General features: G+C 42.8%; 1 protein-coding gene across 8 annotated transcripts in view; it reads left to right on the top strand.

Moving 5' to 3' along the window:
- LOC133385053 (transducin-like enhancer protein 4) overlaps positions 1-26,627 on the top strand; it is a 190,600-nt gene that overhangs the window by 48,510 nt on the left and 115,463 nt on the right. For 7 of the 8 annotated variants that reach the window (XM_061627293.1, XM_061627330.1, XM_061627321.1 and 4 more), the window contains one exon: positions 7,969-8,031. The exons of the other annotated variant lie outside the window; for it this stretch is intronic. In XM_061627293.1, the coding sequence (XP_061483277.1) occupies positions 7,969-8,031 (63 nt within the window). The remainder of the gene's footprint in view (positions 1-7,968; positions 8,032-26,627) is intronic. 8 annotated transcript variants of the gene reach the window in all.

Below are 26,627 nucleotides of genomic sequence, written 5' to 3'. Positions count from 1 at the left end.
TCAGGACTGGGAAGATCAGGGTTCAATTCAAGTAGTGAGGATAAAATGAGAGAGGGGAAGTCATACATGCCACTTTGAGCTCTTTGGAGGAAATATGGAATACAAATGTCATAATAAATATGTAACAGAACAAATTATTAGGCATATGTTTTCTATTACCTCTTGGGTACCAGCTTTGAAAAAGATGAGCACAAAAATACTAAAATTAGCAACATTCCCATTGTGATGCCTCTGTTGAGCCTCTACCCTATCCATGTTTAAGCTAGTCAAGATTGTGCCATCTTAGCTGCATGGCTCAGTGGAAGCTGGTCCATTAGCAAGATGTATTTATTTATTGCTTACATATTGTCTCATAGCAACTTAACAATTGTTAAAAGCATCTAATATAACATTTAAATACATCAGATATAAAAAACATGATTAGTTAAAAGTGCTCATCCAGCAATAAGAGAAAAAGGTCACATCCTACCCCACACAACTAAAAGAATACTAATAAGGAGCAAAATGCCTGGGTGAATAAAAGCATCTTCACCTAACACCTGAAGATTGATAACGATGACACCAGGTGGACCTCTCTGGGGAGCCACCACTGAAAAGGCCCGATCTTGTCTTGCCACCCTCCGTACCTCCCTCAGATGTGGCACACATACTCCCCCATCAAACTTGGCCAGCCCCCACCTGTCTGCCAACTGACGGACCAGCCTGCCTACTTAGTTACATCCAGTCCAGGAGGTGGTCCTGGCTGTCAGTTTCCTTCTCCTTAGTCTCAGTGTTGCCCTTGTACTCAGCAGGGAGAAGGCTGAGGATAACATTAGAATTGGCTAGTTCTGTCTGTCATTGGCTCTGGCTGCTATTTTGTAATTCATCTGTGAATTGATAATTTTATATTGTTTTTAGTCTTGATGTTATGTTGCATTTACTGCATTCTTTGTATACTGTCCTGAGAATTTGGGTTGATGGGCGGTCTAAAAAATATTTTTTAAAATACAAAAGTAAAAGTTTCTCTTTCTGGCCATGTACTGAGCTTGCACGCATCTCCAAACAGGAATACAAGGATCAGGAGGGAATAGGATGTGAACAGAGATAGTCATCATAGGGGTGAGGTTGATCAGAATCCACTGCATTTAGTGTATCGATGAGATACTTCCATGTGATCTATGATAGTGCTCTCTGGAGGGCCTGGAGTAATCTAGAACACAGTTAAGGACACTCTCCTAAAAAAAGGGGGGATATTTTCTCTCTTTATTGCTGGCTGCTTGTTTAAATGCTTTGAATACTTGACTATTGTTAACCTGTATCTTGACTGGTCAGTTGCCCAAAGGTTTGGTATTATTTAATTTTGCTAGTCAAATGCCAGTCCTAACATGAAACACGTAACTGGCTTGGTAAGTGTTTGAAATTGGCTTTTGGTGTTTAAAGATCGCCACATTTGGATTTCAAAAATTCCGGTTCTTTGATAGAACTACACAGATGATCCTGAAGTAGGTCATGGGGGCAGGAGGAGTAAGAAGACACAGTGATGCCATGCTGCGTTGCTCAGGCACCATTAATCATTTAAGGGCAGACATAGGGGAATTGCACATGCACCCTGCAGTCTCATGTGCAAATGCTTTGAAATAGTGCTGTGGGACAGAGTTTAGCAATTTGGTGCTCTAGAGCAGATACTGTATGCACACTTCTCAGTTCAGTACTTTTCTTAATGCTCACTTATTCTTCTTTCACTTGGGATAATTCTGTGCATGTAATGTCACACGTATGTGTGCATGTTGGAGTGAGTGAGCACGTTCCTGGAAAGTGCTTGCAGATTTATCTTTTGGTGCACCCTGCCAAGCAAATTCAAGTTTGCCATCGATTCCTAGTGCCCTGCCTGTATTCTAAGGACTGCATAGGGAAAGAGGTGTCATAGCTCAGTGGGGGAGCACATGCTTTGGTGGAGAAGGTTGCAGGTTCAATCCCTGGCATCTCTAGTTAAAAGGATCAGGTTGCAGGTGATATGAAAGATTCTCTGCCTTGAGTTTCTGGAGAGCTGTTCCTATTCAGGGTAGGCAACAGTGGACTAGAGGGACAAATAGTCTGATCCTGAAGTTTAATATGAAAAATAGCAACTTTGGTAGTTCCTGGTTTTCAGCAACATACCTGTGTAACTGTAGTGTTTCATTAATGAGGATTTTTTCAGGAGCCTCAGCTTCTTATTGGAACTTCTGTATTCTTTTCTGGGTTAGTCAGGTTTGAAGGATTTGCCTTTTAAAAGATTGCATAGTGAGAAGGTCGGAAGGGTTGCTGATGAAAGAAGGAAATCTAAATTACACAAGTATGAGTGGATCTGTCATTCTGGTAATGACTTTGCATGAAAGAGCATTTTGTCACAGAATGTAATGACAAACTGACCCAAAATAGAATGCAATATTAAATTTTAAAATTTCCCTTTAGAGATAGTCTATCTTCCTCCCTCTATTAAAGTAAAACACATAAGGTAGATTACAGAATAGAAGGGGCTGAGTGTGCATCATGCACCCATGCAATAATGGATCAAGTTTCAGGACAGAAATTGTTTTCCTGTTGAGCTACTCTGTTTATATTCTGTGTTAACTAGCTAAAACATTTTATTCAAAGATCTGCCAGTATCAAATGAGGTGTTTAGGTGACAGTTTAGGCTTGGCAAAAATAATTGTGTGCTTTAAAAGTACACAAAAGGATGGGAGAACTATGCAGAAGGAAGTATTCCCCCTTTAAAGTTGGAGATATATAGAGGTATTTACTATCCTGGTTAAGAAAATTGTGAGTGTTGAATAAGTAGACCTCTTTTTTATTTAAAGGGAAGGGTTGGCATTGAAGCCACACCTCAATATTTACTACCTCCAAGGTTGTTGCTACCTTGCAGTAAGTGAGATACAATCATAGAACAATAGAGCTGGAAGGGGGCCCATAAGGCCATCAGGTCTAACCCCCTGCTCAATGCAGGAATCCAATTTACAGCATATCCAACAGGTGGCTGTTCAGCTGCCTCTTGAATGCCTCCAGTGTTGGAGAGCCTACCATCTCACTAGGGAATTGGTTTTATTGTTGTACTGCTCTAACAGTTAGGTAGTTTTTCCTGATGTTCAGCTGAAATCTGGCTTCCTGCAACTTGAGCCCATTATTCCATTTCCTGCACTCTGGGATGATTGAGAAGAGATCCTGGCCTTCCTTTGTGTGACAACTTTTCAGGTACTTTCAAGTGCTATCATATCTCTCCTCAGTCTTCTCTTCTCCAGGCTAAACATGTCCAGTTCTTTCAGTGTCCCCTCTTAGGGCATTGTTTCCAGTCCTCTGATCATCCTTGTTGCCCTCCTCTGAACCCATTCCACTTTGTCTGCATCCTTCTTAAAGTGGGGTGTCCAGAACTGGACACAAGGTGGGGCCTAACCAGTGCCAAATAGAGAGGAACTAGTACTTCACGTGATTTGGAACTGTACTTCTGTTAATACAACCTAAAATGGCATTTGCCTTTTTGCAGCCACATCACGCTGTTGGCTTATATTCAGTTTATGATCAGCAATTCCAAGATCATACTGTCATGTAGTATTGCTGAGCCATGTATCCCTCATCTCATAATTGTGAATTTGGTTTCATCTTCCTAGATATAGAATATTGCATTTGTCCCTGTTAAATTTCATAGTTTTCAACCCAGTGCCCCCAGCCTATCAAGATCACTTTGATTTTTTTTTCTGTATTCCAAGGTATACTTTGTATCATCTACAGATTTGATAAGCATTCCCTGCACCTCCTTATGCAAGTCATTAATAAAAATGTTGAAGACCACTGGGCCCAGGACCAAGCCCTCTGGTATCCCACCCTTTACCTCTCCCAATTTGAGAAGGAACTACTGATAAGCACTCTTTGAGTATGTTTATGCAGCAAACTGTAGATCCATCTAACAGTTGTTCCATCCAGCCCACATTTAGCTAGCTTGCTAATCAGAATATCTTGATGTACTTTGTCAAGAGCTTTGCTGAATTTGAGATATATTATGTCTACAAAAAAAAGAGATAAGATTAGTCTGGCAGGATTTGTTCTTGATAAATTCATGTTGGCCTCTAGTAATCACTGCAGTGTTTTCAAGGTACTTAGAGACTGACTGCTTTATAATCTGCTCCAGAATTTTCCCAGGGATTAATGCCAGTCTGACTGGTCTGTAATTCCCAGGTTCCACCTTTTTGCTCTTTTTTGAAGATTCTGAAGTACACCCATCTTTCTGTTTCAAAAATAATGACTTGTAACTTTTGTTTTCTACAGTTACCTGTTTGAGATGAAACTCTGATATGTCAGAGGGTCTCTAAAGCTCGAGAAGAAAGACAAGTCAAAAAGCTTGGCTCTGAACCCATTCTTTCATGAGCAGATACATCCACTTGTGAATTATGCCCTCCCCCAACTTCTTCTCCCCCTTCCCACTGCAGTTCTCTGTGCCACATCTCATTCCATTCTTGAGGTTGCCTCAACCCTCAGGAGTGGCTTTTTTGAGAGATGTAAGGGCTGCATCAGAGAGGAGGGGGGTGGGAAAGCCCCACTGCTGAAGTGGAGTTTCACTTGCACTACTTTACATCCAAGTCAGAGGTGTTTGCTAGGGGATGAGCTTTAGCAGACATGAATCTTCGTCATTAGAATGGGTTGTGATCTGGTGAAGTCCCTAGGAAAACTCCTGCAACAATATATTATTCTTCCAAGTACAATGGACTAACACAGCTGCTGTTCTGAAATTTGCCTCTGAACAGGCTGAAGGGACTCATATTTCAGGACAATGCATTAGCAGGGCCTAAGATTTTCTGTCTCTCTCTTGTTGGTTTGTGTGCTGAAGTCAAGAGGGTGACTGTATTCCGTCCCTTAATGGGATGCAGTGGTTTGAAGGGATGGAACAGATGGAGAGGTAGGGAGATGAATATGTGGACGGAGTTTTATGGATCTGCTTTTATTAATGCTGAAGTGAATGGTTGCAGGAACAAACCTTTGCTCAAATTGCTCAACTCTGCACTGTTTACAGATCACTAAGGGCCGCCAGTTCACATAACCCTTGGGCTGATGTTAGCTGCTTGAAATTCCTGTACATTTTGGTTCCCTGCCATGGCCAGATGATTGTATGTGACTACTGCCATATGCAGGGTTTAATATTTTTGCACACCACTGCAAACATAACGTCCGTCCGTCCGTCTGTCTGTCTGTTGTTATGTGCAGAATTTTTAATCCTCTGTGAAAGGATGGTTGTGGTTGAGAAGACAACATATTTGCAGGAATGTCAAGCAAGTACCGCAGTGGTTATGTGGAGTGGCCCTGTAACCATGGCTTATTTCAGAGCTATTGAATGTGGGACTTCAACACCCTTGTTGTTGTTTACTTGATCATGGTTGTCCTGAGTGCTGTGGGGCTAATGTGCCACCCCGTGGTTGAGGCTGGGGTTTATCAACAGGCAAGCTCCCACACATGGTAACACCTGGCTCTTTTGACAGAGGACTCCTTGCTGTGATGAGCTACATCCAGTGTAGACCCAAGGTGTTATGTTGTCTGAAGTAAACCCAAGTGGTGCCTTCCCCCCACCTCCCCCTTTGCCAGGAGCAACACTGGAAATAAAAGTCTTGCTGTAACACTCAGACACCATTTCCTTCCTTCCTTCCTTCCTCTACCCCATGCTGCCTCAAACAGGCCACTTTGCCCGCTGCATGGCACAGCTGAGCCTTCCCTGGCTACATCTATATATTTTGTACTTGTTTGTATTTTTTTCTTAATGCTGGCGGTATATAATTTTCTAATCTTATCTATGCTTTAGTTCTCTGTGAAGGCTGTTTCAGTAGCTGAGTCATCTCATGCTAACCCTAGGCCTTTAGTTTCCATTCCCTTGTTGCCTTTAGGTCACTCTCAGGTCATTTTGTTCTTTCTTTGAGTTATTAGGTCTGCCACCATGTTTTTTGTGATTCCAGAGTGAAGTGTCATTCATAAGACCTTCTGCCTCTAATGCCTTTTTTTGAACCAGCCTTGTATTTAAGCACTAGCTTGGTAGTCCTAGGCAACCAGGGTTTGCATCCAGGTGAGTGAGCAGGTGGGGGGGGAGGGATGGAGTGTGTCATTCTTCCTCCATTCCAGAAACCAAGGAGCTTGCTGCAAGAGAACCAGAGTTTTCCATTCCTTGTCTTCAGCAAATTGGTAATTTTTTGTGGACTTGTTTACAAAGTTGCTTTATCTCTTTATGTATATCTCTTGATCACATGAACTAGTCTGTATTTGAAGGGCGTGGAGCACTTGTCCTCAGATTACATACATGAGGTACAGAAGCCCTGGTATGAATTCCACCTTGAGCAATTTAGTTGTGTGTACTCCAGTGGATCTGGACAAGAAGGAATATATTTAGGAGGGCTGCAGTTTTAATCAGAGCTCTATCCATGCAAGGGTGGGTGTTTTTAAATATGGATATGTTATCAGTAGGGAGTATTATGTTTATTTTTAATGGGCTGTTTTGATTCTGGTTGATCAAATAGAAGCCTTTTAATAATCCAACGTTCTAAATAAGAAGCTCACTTCAGTGTCAAACTCCACCTTTGTAAGATTTCAATGTCTCAATTTTTTAAAATTATGTTTAAACAGAAAAATACATACTTGATCCCATATGCAGTTGTAGGATAGAGTCTTTATTTTTATTTTTTGTGAGGGGGAAGGATCTTATTTAAGAATGGAGAAAGTGTGTGCTAATCTTAGGATTATTTTTTTATAAACAACTTGTAGCTACTTATTGTGCTATGAAAGGCTCCTGAAATCTTTTTTAAAAAGTTCGATTTAGCAGTGGAAATTAAATTCTCTCTCCTGCATTGAAGCTTGAGCACTTGCTATTACAAGGAACTCTCAGAGCAGCGAGTGGTTATTGTTGAACATTATTCACTTCCTAATTGCTGAACTGGGTCTGTCACTGTTGTTCCTTACATTTTATTTCCTGTTGGAAGGATGACTACAACTGGAGAATTTGTAGAATTCCGAGGAATCCAAACTTGCACATGAGTGAGGCAAGATCCTCTGTTCCTCATACTCCCTATCAGACAGTCCCATACAATCCAGATGTTAGAATGGCACAGAGTACAGGGGTTAGCTAGAACCCATAAAGATATGCCAGTCTATCCCTTTGCTTGGGTTGACATTGAGGCCTCATATAAACACTGGGGCAGCTGAACGCATAGAGATCTGCTGAATCGGACAAAAAGGCCTAACTAGGCTAGCATTCTGTTCCACAATGACCAAGCAGATACCTGTGGAAAACCCACAAGCAGGATATGAGTGCAGCAGCCCTCTCTCTCCCACTATTGTTCCCCAACAACTGGTAGTCTTCTCCTGGAAGTGATGTATAGCCACCATGACTAGAAGCCATTGAAAGCCTTATCCATGAATATTTTAAAGCTATCCAGGTATGTGGCCATTGCTACAACTTGTGGTTATGAATTTCATAACTTATCTATGCACTGTGTGAAAAAATACTTTTGTCTAACCTGGCTCTCCTACCATTCAGAATCACTCCGTGCTCTAGTATTATATGTGACGGAGAAAAACTACTTGTATCCACTTTCATCAGTATTGGGCCCCTTCTGTTACATGACACCTTTTGGGAAGCTGTGGAGGTAAGGGGACAGAAGCCACAATTATCTTTCATTCCATTTTTATGAGTTGCTTATCGGTTTGGGAGGTATGAACAATCCCCTGCTGCTTTTGCTCTGTAGAAAGGGATTTTATTACAAGCAGGTCAGAGCTGGATGTTTCAATCCATCAGTCTCCTGTTTTCCAAGAATGGATGGTGCTGTAGCTGCTTTGATGCAAACTGAAACATACGAAGCCAGTCCAAAGGACCAAACTGCCCATCTATCAAAATGGCTGTTTTAAAATGTGTCATGTTCTTTATATGTGCTTACAGTAGTATGTTTACAACAGGTTGCTCACTAATATTCCCTTTCTCATCCACAGGCAGAAATTGTCAAGAGGCTGAATGCCATATGTGCCCAGGTCATTCCATTCTTATCCCAGGAGGTAAGGGGGTGGCTGTTCATTATTATGATTATGATTATGGTTTATTTCTGTGCCTCCTTTTGGCCAAAAGGCCCTCAAGGTGGCTTACAAAAAATAAACACAAATATAGAAATACAGATCAATAAAAACAGTGCAATTTACAAAAAAAAGGTAATATTATTAAAAAGCAACAATAACAACTTTCAATGAAAATACAATTTTATGCATTTGTGAGGTTTGTTTTATTTACTGTTCTTTGGGTCATAGCCAATGTAGCACTAAGTTAAAGTTACTTAGCAGTATGCTTGTTCCACTAGAGAAATGATTTGCGCCAGTGGTATGCTGCTTGTGTATAAGAATGCACAAGCAGTTTACTGATAACTTGGTTTGCACAATAGATTGTGCTGCAGCACTAGGGGACTGAAGAAGACCTGCCGTGGAGTGAATATCTGAGCATCTGGGTGCTGGGTGCTTGCTTCTTTGGGGTGCTGTCCCTCGAGACAGCTAAAGTCCCTGGTAAATGCTGCAAGGACTGGGACCCCCTGCCTGACCCTGGCTCCAGAGAGAGGCTGCAGTCAATCTTGCAGCCTCTTGCATCAGCTGCTGGCTGGGTCAGGATGCATAAAAGCACAGCTGCCCTTGGGCAGCGGGTCTGCCACTGGTGGGGGCAACACCAAAGGGTACCCCCTTCTATTACCTTCTATTACCTTTTTAAAAAAATTGTTTTATTATTTTTCTGTTAAACCAATCTAGAGGAGAATTGTGATAGGGAGGGCATGTGGTGCATGTGTACTTCATGCATAGGGTGAGAGCCTGTGCAGTGAACTGAATGATAGCAGAAAGTTGCCAGATGCCTTCAGAGTGAGAGTCTGTAACTGGCAGAAGGCTGGCCTGTGAGACAGGAGGGGGAGTAGATGGGCCCTGTGTGAAAAATTTTGAATGTGTATGACTGTTCCCAATTCTCGCAGAGGCCTACAGGGATAGACTCGGGCAGGTTTTGTTGGTGAGCTCTTCTTGGGTCCATATCAGGTGTTTGGGAGGAGTCTTAGTACAGAGGAACATGGGTGATGCCACCCCAATTTCAGTGATCATGGGTAGAGGGAAATATAACCATGGGGAGGTTGTGAATTACCATAGAAGAGGAGAGCAAGGCTATCTATGCCTTGTTCCTCACTCCCACTCCTCTCATGGATGGGTTCCTCGTTGCTCATCTGCTGTGCCCACTGGCCTGTGTGTGTTGTTGTTTAATGCCAGATTGGTACACAATAAGATCAGTCTCATCCATGACTTGATTGTGGATGAAGGTGCCGATTTGGTGTGCATTACCGAGACCTGGGTGGGTGAACTTGGAGGAGTTGATCTGACCCAGCTTTGCCCACCTAGATACTCCGTGCAACACCAGCACAGGCTGCAGGGATGGGGGGGGGGAGGAGTTGCTGTGGTCTACAGAACTTCCATCTCTGTCACCAGGAAACCACTCTGTCTTGGAGCTGGCTGTGAGAGCCTGCACCTGCTGTCAGGCCGAGGAGACAATAAAGTAGGGTTGCTGCTAGTGTACTGTCCACCCTGCTACCCGGCATCTTCTCTGACAGAGCTGGTGGAGGCCATCTCGGCTGTGGTGTTGGAGGAGCCCAGAACAATAGTGCTGGGTGATTTCAGTGTCCATGTTGAGGCTGCCTCTAGTGTTCTGGCTCGTGTCTTCATGGCCTCCATGACGACTATGGAGCTGTCTCAAGTTGCCACTGGCTCGACACTTAGGGCAGGGCACACCGTCGACATGGTTTTTGCTGCAGATGGAGGAATAGGTCATCTGGAGATAGGGGGAGTGGATGTCACCCCATTGTTGTGGTCAGGCCACTTCCTGGTGAAGTTCAGACTTATGGCTCTGATCCTTCCCTGCAGGGGTGGTAGACAGATTAAGATGGTCTGCCCCCAGAGACTAATGGAATCCACAGGATTCCTCAATGCCCTGGGGGAGCTCCCAGTAGATAGAGCAGGTGACTCTGTTGAAGCCCTTGTCATGCTGTGGAACGGTGAGGTGCATCGGGCTCTTGACACAGTTGCTCCCGAGTGCCCTCTCCGGCATGGTGGAGCCCAGTTTGCACCTTGGTACACCAGTGAGTTAAGGACAATGAAACAGGCTGGACGACACCTAGAGTGCAAGTGGCAAAAGATGTACTATGAGGCTGATTTGGCATGAGTAAAACATGATAACAGTGCCTGCTGTGTGGTGGTGAGGGCAACGAAGAAGGCCCACTTCTCTGCCTCCATCGCATCCTCAAGTAGCTGTCTAGTGGAATTTTTCCATATTGTCAGGGGCCTGTTGACATCAACTCCAGGAAATGGAATTTTAGACCCTTCAGAGGCCCACTGTGAATTGTTTGCAAGGCACTTTGAGGGTAAAGTTGCTCACCTACGTAGCAGTCTTGATGCCCCATCCACATCTACTGTAGTCTCCAATGAGGTGTCCAGTGCAATGTCTGCTACAGCTTCTTGGGAACAGTTGCAGTTGATGTGGCCTGACAAGGTGCTTGCATTGATGCTGCCAGCAATGTGTCCTCTTGACTCTTGCACTTCTTGGCTTATTAAAGCTTGCCAAGGGTGTTTGACTGAGTGGATCCAGGGTATGGTCAACGCATCATTGTGGAAGGGAGTGGTTCCAGCTGCCTTGAAAGAGGCAGTGATCCGACCACTCCTGAAAAAGCCCACCCTGGACCCATTGGTTTGTGACAACTACTGACCGGTCGCAAATACCCCCTTCTTAGGGAAGGGGATTGAGAGGGTTGTGGTGCAGCAATTGCAAGTACTCTTGGATGAAACAGATTATCTTGACCCTTTCCAGTCTGGGTTCAGGCCTGGTTATGGGACTGAATTGGCCTTGGTTGCCCTGCTGGATGACTTTTATTGGGAGAAGGACAGGGGGAGTGAGATCCTGTTATTCTTACTTCATCTCTCAGTGGCTTTTGATACCATTGACCATGGTATCCTTCTGGGTGACTTGGTGAGATGGGTATTGGAGGAACTGATTTACAGTGGTTCCCATCTTATCTCCAGTGTCACTCTCAGAGAATAGCATTGAGTGACTGTCTTTTGGCTCCCTGGCAGTTGTGCTGTGGTGTGCCGCAGGGTACCATCTTGTCCCCCACGCTGTTTAACATCTATATGATGCCCTTAGGAGTGGTCATCAGGAGATTTGGAGCGAGATGACAATACCCAGGTCTATTTCTCTGTAACTTTGAATCAGAATAGGCCATGCAAGCCCTGGACCAGTGCCTGGATTTGGTGGAGGGTTGGATGAGGGCCAATAAACTGTGTCTGCATCCTAGCTATAGTGGAAATGAGAGAGGAAGTTCTAGGCTTAATGGACAATATAAAAACTGACAAATCACCAGGCCCAGATGGCATCCACCTGAGAGTTCTCAAAGAACTCAAATGTGAAATTGCTGATCTGCTAACTAAAATATGTAACTTGTCCCTCGGGTCCTCCTCCATGCCTGAGGACTGGAAAGTGGCAAATGTAACTCCAATATTCAAAAAGGGATCCAGAGGGGATCCCGGAAATTACAGGCCAGTTAGCTTAACTTCTGTCCCTGGAAAACTGGTAGAAAGTATTATTAAAGCTAGATTAACTAAGCACATAGAAGAACAAGCCTTGCTGAAGCAGAGCCAGCATGGCTTCGGCCAGGGAAAGTCCTGTCTCAGTAACCTATTAGAATTCTTTGAGAGTGTCAACAAGCATATAGATAGAGGTGATCCAGTGGACATAGTGTACTTAGACTTTCAAAAAGCGTTTGACAAGGTACCTCACCAAAGACTTCTGAGGAAGCTTAGCAGTCATGGAATAAGAGGAGAGGTCCTCCTGTGGATAAAGAATTGGTTAAGAAGCAGAAAGCAGAGAGTAGGAATAAACGGACAGTTCTCCCAATGGAGGGCTGTAGAAAGTGGAGTCCCTCAAGGATCAGTATTGGGACCTGTACTTTTCAACTTGTTCATTAATGACCTAGAATTAGGAGTGAGCAGTGAAGTGGCCAAGTTTGCTGGTGACACTAAATTGTTCAGGGTTGTTAAAACAAAAAGGGATTGTGAAGAGCTCCAAAAAGACCTCTCCAAACTAAGTGAACGGGCGGAAAAATGGCAAATGCAATTCAATATAAACAGGTGTAAAATTATGCATATTGGAGCAAAAAATCTTAATTTCACATATACGCTCATGGGGTCTGAACTGGCGGTGACCGACCAGGAGAGAGACCTCGGGGTTGTAGTGGACAGCACGATGAAAATGTCGACCCAGTGTGGGGCAGCTGTGAAAAAGGCAAATTCCATGCTGGGGATAATTAGGAAAGGTATTGAAAATAAAACAGCTGATATCATAATGCTGTTGTATAAATCTATGGTGCGGCCACATTTGGAATACTGTGTACAGTTGTGGTCGCCTCATCTCAAAAAGGATATTATAGAGTTGGAAAAGGTTCAGAGGAGGGCAACCAGAATGATCAAGGGGATGGAGCGACTCCCTTACGAGGAAAGGTTGCAGCATTTGGGGCTTTTTAGTTTAGAGAAAAGGCGGGTCAGAGGAGACATGATAGAAGTGTATAAAATTATGCATGGCATTGAGAAAGTGGATAGAGAAAAGTTTTTCTCCCTCTCTCATAATACTAGAACTCGTGGACATTCAAAGAAGCTGAATGTTGGAAGATTCAGGACAGACAAAAGGAAGTACTTCTTTACTCAGTGCATAGTTAAACTATGGAATTTGCTCCCACAAGATGCAGTAATGGCCACCAGCTTGGATGGCTTTAAAAGAAGATTAGACAAATTCATGGAGGACAGGGCTATCAATGGCTACTAGCCATGATGGCTGTACTCTGCCACCCTAGTCAGAGGCAGCATGCTTCTGAAAACCAGTTGCCGGAAGCCTCAGGAGGGGAGAGTGTTCTTGCACTCGGGTCCTGCTTGTGGGCTTCCCCCAGGTACCTGGTTGGCCACTGTGAGAACAGGATGCTGGACTAGATGGGCCACTGGCCTGATCCAGCAGGCTCTTCTTATGTTCTTATGTTCTAGCAAGATGGAGGCGTTGTGGGTTGGTGGTTCCTGAGTTCAGATAATTGGTCGGTTGCCTGCTTTGGGTGGGGTCGTACTCCCTCTGAAAGAGACGGTTCGTAGTTGGGGAATGCTCCTGGATCCATCTTTGTTGATGGAGGCCCAGGTGACCTCAGTGGCTAGGAGCTCCTTTTACCAGCTTTGGCTGGTAAGACAGCTATGGCCGTTTGTGGACTGGGATAGCCTGACCACAGTTGTCCATGCACAGGTAACCTCCAGGCTGGATTACTGTAACGTGCGCTATGTGGAGCTATCCTTGAGCATGGTCCGGAAGTTGCAGCTGGTGCAAAATGTGGCAGTGAGACTGCTCACTGGGGCAGGCTATCATCAACATGTCACCCCACTGGTGAAAGAGTTGCACTGGCTGCCCATTAGCTACTGGGCCCAGTTCAAGGTTCTAGTTTTGGTGTACAAAGCCCTATACAGCTTGGGATCAGGATACCTGAAAGACCGTCTTACCACTTATATACCCAGCCAATCACTGCACTCTGCAGGTGAGGTCCTCCTGCAGATACCATCTTATCAGGAGGTCCGTTATGCACAACATAGGGAATGGACCTTTAGTGTGGCGGCACCTACCCTGTAGAACTGCCTCCCCTTAAATATTAGACAGGCGCCATCTCTGTTGTTTTTTAAGCACCTATTGAAGACCTTCCTCTTTCAACTAGCCTTTTAAGTTGAGACCTATCCTATTCTGAGCAGAGCTTGGAAAAGTTACTTTTTTGAACTATAACTCCCATCAGCCCCATCCAGCATGGCCACTGAATGAGGCTGATGGGAGTTGTAGTTCAAAAAAGTAACTTTTCCAAGCTCTGATTCTGAGTCTGTGTTGGAATTGCTTTTTAATATGTTCTTAAATCTTCTTTTTTTAAAATGTTTTTAATCTTAGACAATGTTTTGAAAGCTTTTTTAAAAAAACTTTTTTAAAGATGTTTTGTTTTAATGTCTTTTAAAGTTTTTTTATGATGTTTTAAAGTTGTTAGTGCTTTTGTTTGCCGCCCTGGGCTCCTGTTGGGTGGAAGGGCGAGATATAAATGAAATAATAAATAAATAAATGAATCTCTTGTGCAACAAGTTTCTCTTAGCACAACTGCTAGTTGGATTCCTTTGTTCTGCAGCATTAAAGCTCGCCATTGCACTAGGAGATAAAAAATGTTGGATACAGCCCTTTTTCTTTGTTCATATGCACTGACCTCAAATTGCAGGGCAATTGCTGTAACTAAAAAGGTGGTTTTCGGCAGTGTGATGCTTTCAGTGTTTATATTTCACTTTTCTAATGTTTTACTCTTTGTCCACCATTGTCTCCCTTTTGTGTTAATATTCACTTGGATGTAATATGAACGCATGAGACGGTTTTAAAACCATGATCTTATTTATTTATTTATTTATTTATTTTCATTTATAAACCACCTATAGCCAATGGCTCCCTGGGCGGTGTACAACATACAATAATACAATAAATGAACAAAATCACAGATAAAAATACAAATTCATAATAACACTAAATGATATTAGCATAGCTAAAACATTAAAACAGTAAAATACATAGAAATATATTAAAATGCCTGGGATTGATGCCTACAGCATCTCTGCTGCTGGCAGCAATGTAAAATTATAAGAACCTTGCTAGATTAGACTCAAGGTTCATCTGGCGTGCTGCTCCTCTAGCCAGGTGCCTCTGGAAGCTTATCATTGGACATGGAAATTAAAACCATCCCTTTTTTTGTTTTGCCACTCCCCACAGCATGTAGTAAGAGGAGGCGCACTGCCTCTGAACATAGAGGTTCCAGTTAGATATCAAGGTAACAGCTATTGATAGTCCTATCCTCCGTGAATGTATCTAGTCCTTTTGTCTGTTTCTTCGCTTGCTTGTTTGCTTGTAGCTATCTAAGTTAGTTCCATCACCATGTGTGGGAGATGGTGAAATCCCATAATTGTGGTTTGTGGCATCCACAGGTGGTATGTCTGCATCCTATGCTTCTTTCATCCTACTGCCGTAAGCATTAGGATTGGGCTGTTAGTTATGTAAAAATGTTTGCCTGTCTTGTCGATACATTGGTGCTTAGAAATATGACTCTGTCAAGCTGGCACCTAATAGGATATATTGAAAAACTGCTGGAAAGGCATGATTTGTGCAGCATTCTTGACAATTGGTGTTAAGCTTGGCAGAAAAATATAAAGCACCATCAACTGCTGATGCTCTAGACAGTAAACAGGCTAATGCAGGCCGCTTTTTCTTGCTCTCATCTTCCTTCCCCACCCCCTCCCAGCCCCCTGACCTGGGTTTCTTTTTCTTGAGCCAGATTATTAACCAAGGATTTAAATATATCTATGTCTACACTTGGGGAAAAAAATTCACATAGACTTGGTGAGCTAATTTCCCAAAGCACATGATTTCCTTGAAATGATCATCCTTTTCTAATATGTTACTGTAAGGATGCAGGATACTTAGCGAGAGATTGGATACTAGCCCCTCCCTCCCCCCGGGTAATTTGCTATCATTGACTTCTGGGGAAATAAATACAACTCCTAGGCCATGAAATTTTTCATATGGATTAGTAATGGATTAATGTTCTTTGGGTCTGGGTTGGGGCGAGTAGACCAAATTTGGCAAGACTTGGTCTAAGGGAACTTTTCACACATCATCCATATCTTATATTTGCATCATTATTTCTGTCTCCCTTCTTCCCAGTAATCCTTCGATAAGCAATCTAGATGATATGTATTTGCAGCAAAATTGGGGTGTGTATGTGTTCATATTACATGTCATTTCCATGCATCTTATTATAGCTAGGGTTGGCACCTTTGGATCCAAACCTCTTTATAAATATTTTGTGTGGTTAGGAGCAGAAATGGAGTGTAGTCCAAATGAAAACTTATTTTTCAAAGGCAAAAGCACTCTCTCCTTCCTCCCACAAAAAATCCAAATCCCAAGCCCCACACAGAGCAGAATGGAATGAAATAATATGCAATTATTTCCCTACCTTTGACCCTGAGCCACTAAGGCCTGCCCAAACAAGTAGATTTTATAGTAATGCTTCATGGTGTTCAGGTTTGGATTTAAGTCTATAGCAGGAGGGAATTCTATTATTGGTGAGGCAGAGTGGTTAAAACATCTCTCACTCTTTTTATTTGTGTCTGAATCTGATGCAAGATAGATTGTTAAGGGAGTGCCTTTGTGGACCTCGGAGATTGGAAAAAGGCCCACAGGAGAAAGTGGCATCTTAGGATATGTTGGGCTAAGTCAATTAGGCTTACAGGATGTAATCAGTATTTTAAATTGTGCCAAGTAAGGGCGTAACCCAACTTGCATTTACACCAGGCTGAGGGGAGTTAGATATGGGGGGCCTCCGGCTACTCTGGCGTAGCTTAGCCACAGCTTCCCGGCTTAGCCACAGCTGGCTCAGCTGGATGTCTGCTGGAGAAGCCCAGCCCAGCATGAGGGAAGCCAGCGGAAGGCCTGCAAAAGGGGCATTCTGGGGGCATGTCGGAGGAGGGGCCGAGTGGGGAGGACTTAGCAATATCTATGTCCAGCCCTCCATTATGGCAGCCGGTACGCCAGGAAAAGGGGTGGTGGAAGAAAACATATATTTTCTTTCCTTCCACTGTGCCCTGCCAGAGTAGCCAGCCTCCTTCCCTCAAGAGGCTTCAGAGTGGGAGCTGGATGTGGTGACCCTTTCCGCCCCTTGCTGGCCTCCAGCAAGTTGGATTGCTCTGCCCACCAGCATGGGAGTAAATTGGTCTAATCCTGTTATAAGATGGGTTGCTGCAATCTGCACCCGCTGCAGCTTTCAAATTGCTTTAGAGTTGTGTCTGTTAACAGATGGAGTTGCTGGAAGGCATCATGGCCACAGCTGCAACATGGGCTTCCAAGCTACTGCTGTGGGTCAGAAGCATCCAAGGCTACTAAGCTGTGGGGTGGATACAATTCCATCAGGGATGGTGAATCAGATGTTTTTCATAGGCCACCCAGCCATAATTGTTCTAACCTGCCAGGACTCAGCTTAATTGGAGTTACTTGCATCAAATTGTGTCCCCCCACCCCTGAGCCAGACAAATGTGAAGCAACAATGTGTGCATCTATGTGTATAATATATACATATTAAAAATAAGTGAAAAAAAATTTGGATAAGAAGACAGTGAGTGCTGTGTTGAATGGCATGTTAGTGTTATGAACCTCACCTGGTCATGACTTACTTTGTAAACTGGGATACTACATGGATAACAGAAGAGGGGAAATATTATGATAGACTTTCAAGGGAAAACATCTAAAGCTGCAATCCTAAAGAAAGATAAGTAACATAGTGCACCTGAAAGCAGACTTAATACTACCACTGGCGTTTACACAATAAATGTCAACTACTCTCCAACTTTAGAAGCTATGGTTTTCCCTAAGAAATACTAGGAATGGTAGTTCCCAGAGAGTTGTAAGAGATGAAAGTCATTGCCAGATGAGAATTGTTACAAATCACTGTCTTCTTATCCAGAGAGATCTATTTACAAAATGATTTTTCTCTCTCTTGTTTAATGGGCAGAGAGCTAGTGTGGCGTAGTGGTTAGAGTATTGGACTATGACCTGGGAGACCAGGTTTCGAATCCCCACACAGCCATGAAGCTCACTGGGTGACCTTGGGCCAGTCACTGCCTCTCAGCCTCAGAGGAAGGCAATGGTAAACCACCTCTGAATACTTACCATGAAAACCCTATTCATAGGGTCGCCATAAGTCGGGATCAACTTGAAGACACTCCATTTCCATTTTGTTTAATGGGCAATGCAAATGTGAAAACAGCCACCCCTTTTTAAATGGACTTGTTCATTGAAATTACAAATTTGGCTGAGACAGATTATCAACAATATGGAATGGGATATTTTTGCTGCCTGTTTTATCATCTCATCAATTTCAGGAGCCCACATTTAAAAATAAACCCCTAGTATCTAAAACCTTGGGATTATTCTGTTGGGTGGTAATTTTACTCACAGTGTTGTTTTTCCCTCCCAGTCTTACATATTCACTACCATACATATCCAATTGGAGAGTAACGGGATACTGAAAGAAAGAGAAAAGCTCTTGCCAGAATTTCCTGTTTGATTTTAAATAGATTTGAAGGAAAAGGTGATTGGACGAAATGCATCATTTCCCCCACCCCATTGGTCTTGTTCCTCTGTGTCATACATCAAGGAGCAGAAGAAAGATTGGGATCTGTTGGTAGATCTCTGGGTAATATTTCATAGATCAGCAAGGGTTTCTGACTTTCAGCTGCAACTTTTTCCACCTAAACTAGGCTTCTGACATGAAGAAAATGAATCAGGAGTGAAATTATGTGTGAATTCAGTTCAGTTCTGGTATTGAATACATATTTCTAGTCTCAGAATATGCTCAGAGACAGACACCCTGTTCTTAATGTATATGTTTTGCTCTTGGCTCTGGTTGGTAGAACTTGGGGTTTAGTGTAACAAAACAAAATAAAACAAAAATACCCCAAAGTAGATCTGATAAGCCTGAAGCCTGCCCACTCTTGCCATACACAAAGTAGCAAATATACAAGATGCTGAGACAGAAGTTTCATCTTTAGTTCCACTCACCCTGAGTTTTCTTCCCACCATCTTACCATCTGGTTGGCCACAGGAAGTAAGTTTTAAATGTCAGTAACCACATACTTTCATTTTAAGCAATGTCTTCCCAGAATTGTGCTCATTGTTGAACAATACTGCTGAAGCGTATCAAATTCTAAGTTGTCATTTCTCTTCATCAGGATGTGTTGAAATTGCAGGCAGGATCACACTATTTGGTGTGGCAATCGGTTGAGAAGTGCAGAATTTGGTGGCTTGCGCAGAACATTTGTATCTGTAATGTTAATTTTTCCAGCTACTGACAGTTCCTAGCACGGACATGGAAAATGATTTGTCCAGGGCCTTCCAGTGAGTGTCATAGTTGAGTGAGGATTGCAGCCTAGGTCTGCCATGACTAGATTAAGCCTTCTTTTTACATTGGCCCTCCTGTATTGTAGATTACAGTTTTAAAAACTGGGTCTGTGCAACTTCAGAGAGAAGAATGAAAGTCTGTGGATTTGCGGTCTCTAAACTTGGAATCAAAAAGAATGAGCCACCATTATAGGGATGATTCATAAAATATGTTGCCAGGACTGGTTTTGCCATGTGATAGAGTGAACTGCTTCAGGCGGTAGTCTGAGGAGGTGATAGATGAAGGCAGAAATTTGTATCTAAAAAGGCTTGCTCCACCTTTCAAAGTGTTGAAATGTGGTGTCACAGACCAGAGTCATTTAGTCAGCGGATACATTGCCTTGTGAGTACTCCACAAGTCTAAATTGTACACCAAGACAAATTGAAGCCTGCACCTCTAAAATTATATACATGTGGAATATTTGCATGTGTTCTCCTATTTTGCATAATTCTGAACCTTTACTATTTTACATAATCCGTTCCGTATTTTTGTTGATGCAGACTGACAAATTTTTGCCTTCAGAAGTTTAAAACTGATTGCTTTGTAGATTAATCAACTGAAGCTTAAGTCGATTTATTTACAGATTAAAACATTTAGCATTAGTTATGTATGACAAATCTGTATTAGAGTGAGAGGGAGGTTGGGCAGTCATAAAAATAGTATTTCCTTTTTAATATGACATTACTTAAGGACATTTACAAAGAAATGGCAACTTCTGGCTATGTTAAAGTTTTAAAGTTTCACTGATATTATTCTCTTATAAACCTTTGTATGTCTAATTCTAAAGGGTCATTCTCTCTCTCTCTCTCTCTCTCTCTCTGTGTGTGTGTGTGTGTGTGTGTGTGTGTGTGAGTGAGAGAGAGAGAGAGAGAGAGAGAGAGAGAGAGAGAGAGAGAGAGAGAGACTCTGCTTTTTATACTAAAATTCTAAACCCATAATGATTCTCCAGGTTCTTGTATGTTGACATATGCATTCAAATTAGTAATGCATATATGCATGTCTGTGAAGTGTCTGAAGTGGGGGGAAATGAAAGAAGAGTTCAGGGAGAGTTTACCATTCATACCTGCATACATTCATTAAGAGATAATTTCCAAATGTTTGTTTTTGAGAGGACCATGTAGAACTGCTTGGAGTCAGGAAAAGATAAGAAAGATGGAGAAATACTTAATTCTCTCTCATAATACTGTAGCCCTGGACCATCCAATGAAGCTGTTAGAAGATTCAGGACATACTAAATGAAGTACTTTGTTGCATAGTGCATAGGTTAAAAAGTGGGATTCATTACCACCAGTTGTAGTAATAGCCACCAAGTTGGATGAGTTAAAAAGGGGTCTAGACTGTGCATGAAAGATAAGGGTATTAATGGCTACTTGCCATAATGGCTGGGTACTGTCTTCAGTAATGGAGGTGATATGCCTCTGATAAACCAGTTGGTTGGGAGCACAAGTGAGGAGGGTGGTGTTGTGCTCATTTCCTGCTTGCAGTCTTTCTATAGGTATCTGGTTGGCCACTGTGAGAACAAGATGCTGGACTAGATGGGCATTTGATCTGACAAGGCAGGGAGCTTCTTATGTTTTTAAACGAGAGCATAACAGTAACATGAAGCTCCTGACTCTCGCCAGATAAAACTAATTCCATTGCCATCTAGTGACTGAACTCTGGCAGGGGTGGCTAAGGTTTTTCGGACCAAGGGCTGCATTGACCCATGGCCACCATTCCAAAGGCCGTATGTAGAAGTGGGCATGGTCAAAACATTTTTTTAAAGAACAGTTGGGAGGGTCTTGTGGGGGTCACAAAACTGTTTGGCATCACAGAATCTCAACAGGAGATGTGCAAGAGTGGTCAATAAATAAATTAATATTTTCATTTAAAAAAATGGAAAATGGGGGGCACCAAAACCTTTTCAATCATGGTATCACAGCAGGGGATCCATAGGAGCAACCTTTTAAAAATCTGTTTTTTAAAAAGAGAAAAGAAATAAAAATACAAATTATGAGGGATCTTCGGAGCCAAAACAAACCCCTTGTGGGCTTGGACACAGCCTGTGGGTTAGCCACCCCTGCTATACATTGACACTACCTACGCATCTCCCCCTGCTCTGTTAACAGCAAGTCAAACACCATTGTTGAAACATTTCATAGTTCAGATAATCAGTCACTTATCTCTAAATATTGAAGACTTCCAAATAACGTGACCTGAGCGAGTGATGATCTAAATAGTAACTTGTCAGTCTTACAAGATCATGGGTGGCTAACCTGTGGTCCTCCAGATGTTATTGAACTCCAACTTCCATCAGCCCCAGCTACCGTAATTAATGATCAGGGATGATGGGAGTTGTAGACCAAACAACACCCAAAGAGGCACAGGTTCCCCATCCCTGTGATGAAAGTGGGTTTCCAGGTACTACTTGTGCATTTGATATGGGAATAGGTAGAAGATGTCTGTTTCTGTTGAGTGTTCCATGTTATCTCAACAGTATATGATTTAGGTGTTCTATTTTTCCTTGTTACCTTAGCTGGATTCTGCCATGCAGGAGTGTAGTTGTCCTGGGTCTTGGGGAGGGGTCTCAGACCACTTACTTTTTTGGGAACCAGGTCTCAGCAGGGTCCTTATCTCCTACAAGCCAATCAGCATGATTATCTAGTCATTGAGAAGAGTCTTGTAACATGCTTCCTTGTGTTTTCCTATTGATTGGAACCAATCAGAATCAAAAGAGATGAGCCAGCCACCGAAAAGACTCTTCTTAGTAGCCAACACACTCCCCTTTCATGCTGATTGGTTCCTAGGGACATCTGTTATTGTGGGAGAAGGCATTAATAAGGATCTCATTCTCAACCAGCAGCAAAAAAAAAAGGGGGGGGAGATAGATGTGTGGTTTTGTTCCAGCCCAAAGCCAGGATTAAGGGAGGAGGAGAAAAAGAGAAAAAATATGTTCAGGGGTGAGGGGGAAAAGTGTGTGTGTGTGTGTGTGTGTGTGCTTGTTGTGCACAGTAAGGTGAAATGCAAATGAATGTGCCTAAGAATGTGTGTGTGATGCTGCCAACACCAGAGGCTGGGATCAGGATTTTCCATTTTAAGTTTTTCCCTAAAACTCATAGGCTCTGCCAAAATGCAGTTATTCTGAGTCTTAGCATGGTAGCCAAGAAGGGAAACACAGCAAAGCAAGTTCCTTCCTTTACATCATGATGATGATGAGAAACTGCCTGAATGGGCTAAAACTTCTTTCTTTTTCTAATGTTCTAGCCGTGTGTGGAAGGAGGGAGGAATGACACTGGCAGATAGGAGAAGCGAGTGGAAAAATCTCTTCCTACCAAGGTGGCAAAGTTCAAAAGGTTACAAATTCCTATGCAAAATAAAAATGAGTACTTGGCCTGCTTAGAGAGTGAATTCCTTCATTTAGTAAAAATAGGCTTTGTCTTAACCCAGCAGCAAAAAAGCCCCCAGAGAAAGGGGAGGGGGAGCCAATGCACAGACCAGATTTTTCTCTATTGCTGTAGGGCTTTCTGAGTCAATTATGCAGGCCCCAATGAGCGTCAACTGCAAGCAAGCCTTTATTAGTTACTTCAAAAAGCCAAGACAAGTTGTAGAGAGTGAGAATTCTGTAATTGCAGAATAAACAGTGAATCCATCTACATCATCCAGCAGTTGGGTAGCAGCAGGAGATAAACATGTAGACACTGAATTCAGTAATTCAAGCAATATCTCTGACAGGCTGGCCACATGATTCATCTTAGAATATTGTATAATTTTAGAAAGGGGTGTGGCTGTGAAGGGGTGTGGCTGTGACTATCATGAAGGGACCCTGCACTTCTGAATTTGCCACTATACTGCTAATGTCATGTCTTTTCTTCATCAAAAAAACTCTCTCCTTCTTCTAAATGTTGTTTTTCCATGTAATTGCACTAGTTATAAAAATGTCCATAACTTCTGTTAGGCTGGTAATCTGAAAGGCATCTTTTATCCAGGTCAGCCCACTCTGGAATGAAATTCTTCTGTAGAATTCGAATGGGTATTCTGATTTGTCTTTCCATTAGTAGTTCTGCTGAACTATAGCTGTCAGTGTTGTTGACCTGTAGCGTTAAAGGAGCAAGATATGAATCATGCTGTCTCAGTATTTTCTTTGTAGTCTGTACTGCTTTCTCTGCTTCATTCTTTACTTGAAGATAACGAGGACTGTTGGTAATACGGTGTAGCTGTAAGAAGTTGAGAACAAGTTGGATTCTACCATTTGATTATATTATTGGCTATGAGTCCATCTGGAGTATCAAAGTGAACAAAGGTATTCAGGTTAGCAACAGAACTGTCATGGTTAATATCAGGATATTGATATACTTAAAATAGTAGTCCATAACAACCAAAGAGTGTTGTGACTTCCCAATTCACACAGGCCAGCTGCTACCCTTTTCCAAGATCTATTACATAGGTTGCCAACATGGTGTCTTCCAGCTGCTGTTGGACTCCACCTCCCATCAACTTCAGCTAGCATGGCCAGTGGTCAGGGATGAGGGCAGTCCAGCAGCATTCAGAGGGCACAACTGTGGGTCTGTTGGGTAAGGATGAAGAGATTAACAGTTTCTTCCATTGTGATGAACTATTTCTTTTGCAGTAGTCAAAGGAGAAGATTTTGTGCATTGCCATTTCCAGGAGCAAGCCACCATACTCTATGCTTGACTCACTTGCTGCATTTGGTTAGGCCTTGAAGTCTAATAGTGAACAAGAGCTGGGGTTTCTTTTCTCATAGAATGTGTTTATAACCGTATAGCTCCCTTTTGTTAGCAGGCCATCCAATTCACTTCGTTCATAATCAGTAAACTATTTTCCATTCACTGTTCCTGTTCCCCTCAGTTTAATTATTAGTGTGGGTCTTGATGTCCCTAGGACTCTGCTGCCCCCTCCTGCTGCTATGTTGACTGCTCGGTCAAGACTATGAACCCATGCTTCCCCCTGTACTTGAAGCTCATCAGAATTGTTTCCTGTCTCACTGTTGGCTCTGTGCCAGTTAAGTGTAAAAGTTTGATTCCTGGCATTCTGAAATATCAAGAGACAGTCAGGCACACATGCATGCTTGGAGGCCAAACCATGGAGGATGGTGCCTACAATATCCTTTCAAAGGGCACTCTGCCATTGTAGCCATTGTGCTTTGTGGTTGGGTCATGCCTGATGGCATTTTTCTCCTGTGATATCAGCATGATGCAGTAACACATTTATTACTCTTTAAGATACCACATGTCTTGTTATTTTTAGTGAGTGAAAAGCTCCTTGTGACTTCAGCAAATAAGATCCACAAAATAAGATCCATGAAACTCTGGTGGAAAATACAACTTAGTCACTGATCACCTAGACTGGTGATCAGCCATCTTGAGTTGAAGAATGAATAGTTCATCAGATTTTTTCAATTTGAATTTTACTCAGATATAAATCCATTATAGTTAGCACCTTGTACCTAACTGTGGTATAACTTGATGTCTGAGACCATGCAGAAGATGGAACGGTATGCCCTAACTGAGGCACAAAAATAAAAATCAGAATATATGGCATACACATCAATGCTGGGTGAGGTATTGTCTTGTAATTGTAGCGTAGTGTAGTAGGGGAATTATGGGGAGGTTTGTAAATTATGAATACCCTCCGTGGCGCAGAGTGGTAAGCGGCGGTAATGGAACCGGAGCTCTGCTCACGGCCGGAGTTCGATTCCAACGGAAGGAGGAAGTTGAATCTCTGGTAAAAGGGGTCAAAGTCCACTCAGCCTTCCATCCATCCGTGGTCGGTAAAATGAGTACCCGGCATACGCTGGGGGGTAAAGAAAGGCCGGGGAAGAAACTGGTTCGATCCCAACGGAAGGAGGAAGTTGAATCTCTGGTAAAAGGGGTCAAAGTCCACTCAGCCTTCCATCCATCCGTGGTCGGTAAAATGAGTACCTGGCATACGCTGGGGGGTAAAGAAAGGCCGGGGAAGGAACTGGTTCGATTCCAACGGAAGGAGGAAGTTGAATCTCTGGTAAAAGGGGTCAAAGTCCACTCAGCCTTCCATCCATCCGTGGTCGGTAAAATGAGTACCCGGCATACGCTGGGGGGTAAAGAAAGGCCGGGGAAGGAACTGGTTCGATTCCAACGGAAGGAGGAAGTTGAATCTCTGGTAAAAGGGGTCAAAGTCCACTCAGCCTTCCATCCATCCGTGGTCGGTAAAATGAGTACCCGGCATACGCTGGGGGGTAAAGAAAGGCCGGGGAAGGAACTGGCAATCACACCCCATATATACGGTCTGCCTAGTAAACGTCGCAAGATGTCACCCTAAGAGTCGGAAATGACTCGCACTATAAGTGCGGGGACACCTTTACCTTTTTTTGTAAATTATGTTACATTGGTAAGCAGAAGAATTAGGGCTGAGAACCAACTAGAAGGGACATGGCACTCCATCTCTGGTCCAAACCAATACACATTCCCTTCTTTTCTCACTTTTTATGGGGGGGGGAGCAAAATGGTGATACATAGATCTTGGACCTGGGCAAAAACGGTAGCTTTAGAGTACTCCTAGAATATCTGTAACAATCTACTTTATTTCTGACTATTGCCAAAGACTTGAGGTGAGTGGGGAAGGGTTGTTGCAACTGCTTATAACCTCACCAGGACTAGTAGTAACAGTATCTGTGTACATGATACACATCGATCCTGGTATTCTCTCATAAGCAACAAGTAAGCTCTGCTTCTTCATTTGGTGGATCATTTTATCCCTCTGTTTAAAACAGAAACACCTTAAAGGAGGTGTGTTTTGTTTCAGCAGTATGAAAGTATTGAGTTGTGGTGTAAACACTCTCATTGTGGCTTTCATTTTATGTTCATACGTAAAGAAGAAAACAGAAGAAAAGGGAAAGCTGGGGAATGTCATCAGTCATTTCTTTATTGTGCCTGTGGGGAAAATGAACAAAAATACAGTGGCTGCATGCACTGATGGCAGTGTTAGTGCCTGATAATCGTGCCAAGTTAACTCATCTGGTTCCTTATTAACTTTGTAAGAAATCAATGGTGTGTGCTAACACGGTGTGATGGAAGAGATCATTGTCAAAGTCGCCAGAGATTTCTTACTAAGATTGGAATTGTGATATGTCATTGTTGTATATTCAGGGCACTTTATTCAGCATGCTGAAGAACATTCTGACGTTGTTATGTAAATGATCTTGGATACAAATCAGCTAAAGACTATGGACAACTCTTGTTGGTTTATTTCCTATACTTCTAACAATTATGGCTATGAAGCCAAATAATCAGTTATAATTATGCAGTGTAGGGCCAAACGAAATTTTATGCTAAGTGCATGACTGTCACCAGAAATGACAATCACATAAAGTAACTCACTCTAATCCTATTCAGGACTCTTCCACCTGTGTGATCATCAGGTGTGCTCACTGGCTACATTCCATCCATCGCTCCTCCCTCTTCCCTCTGCATTGGGGACTGATTTTCTATACCACTCATGCAGGCTCCTCACATGACTTAGAATTCTGGAAGATCATGAGCCAAAACAGATTCTCTGCCTGCAATAGTCAAACCCACCCAC

Source organism: Rhineura floridana, chromosome 1 (genome assembly GCF_030035675.1).
Source record: "Rhineura floridana isolate rRhiFlo1 chromosome 1, rRhiFlo1.hap2, whole genome shotgun sequence".
Lineage (NCBI taxonomy): Eukaryota > Metazoa > Chordata > Lepidosauria > Squamata > Rhineuridae > Rhineura > Rhineura floridana.
Note: the sequence above shows the minus strand (reverse complement) of the source record. Positions and strands in the feature narration are given on the sequence as shown.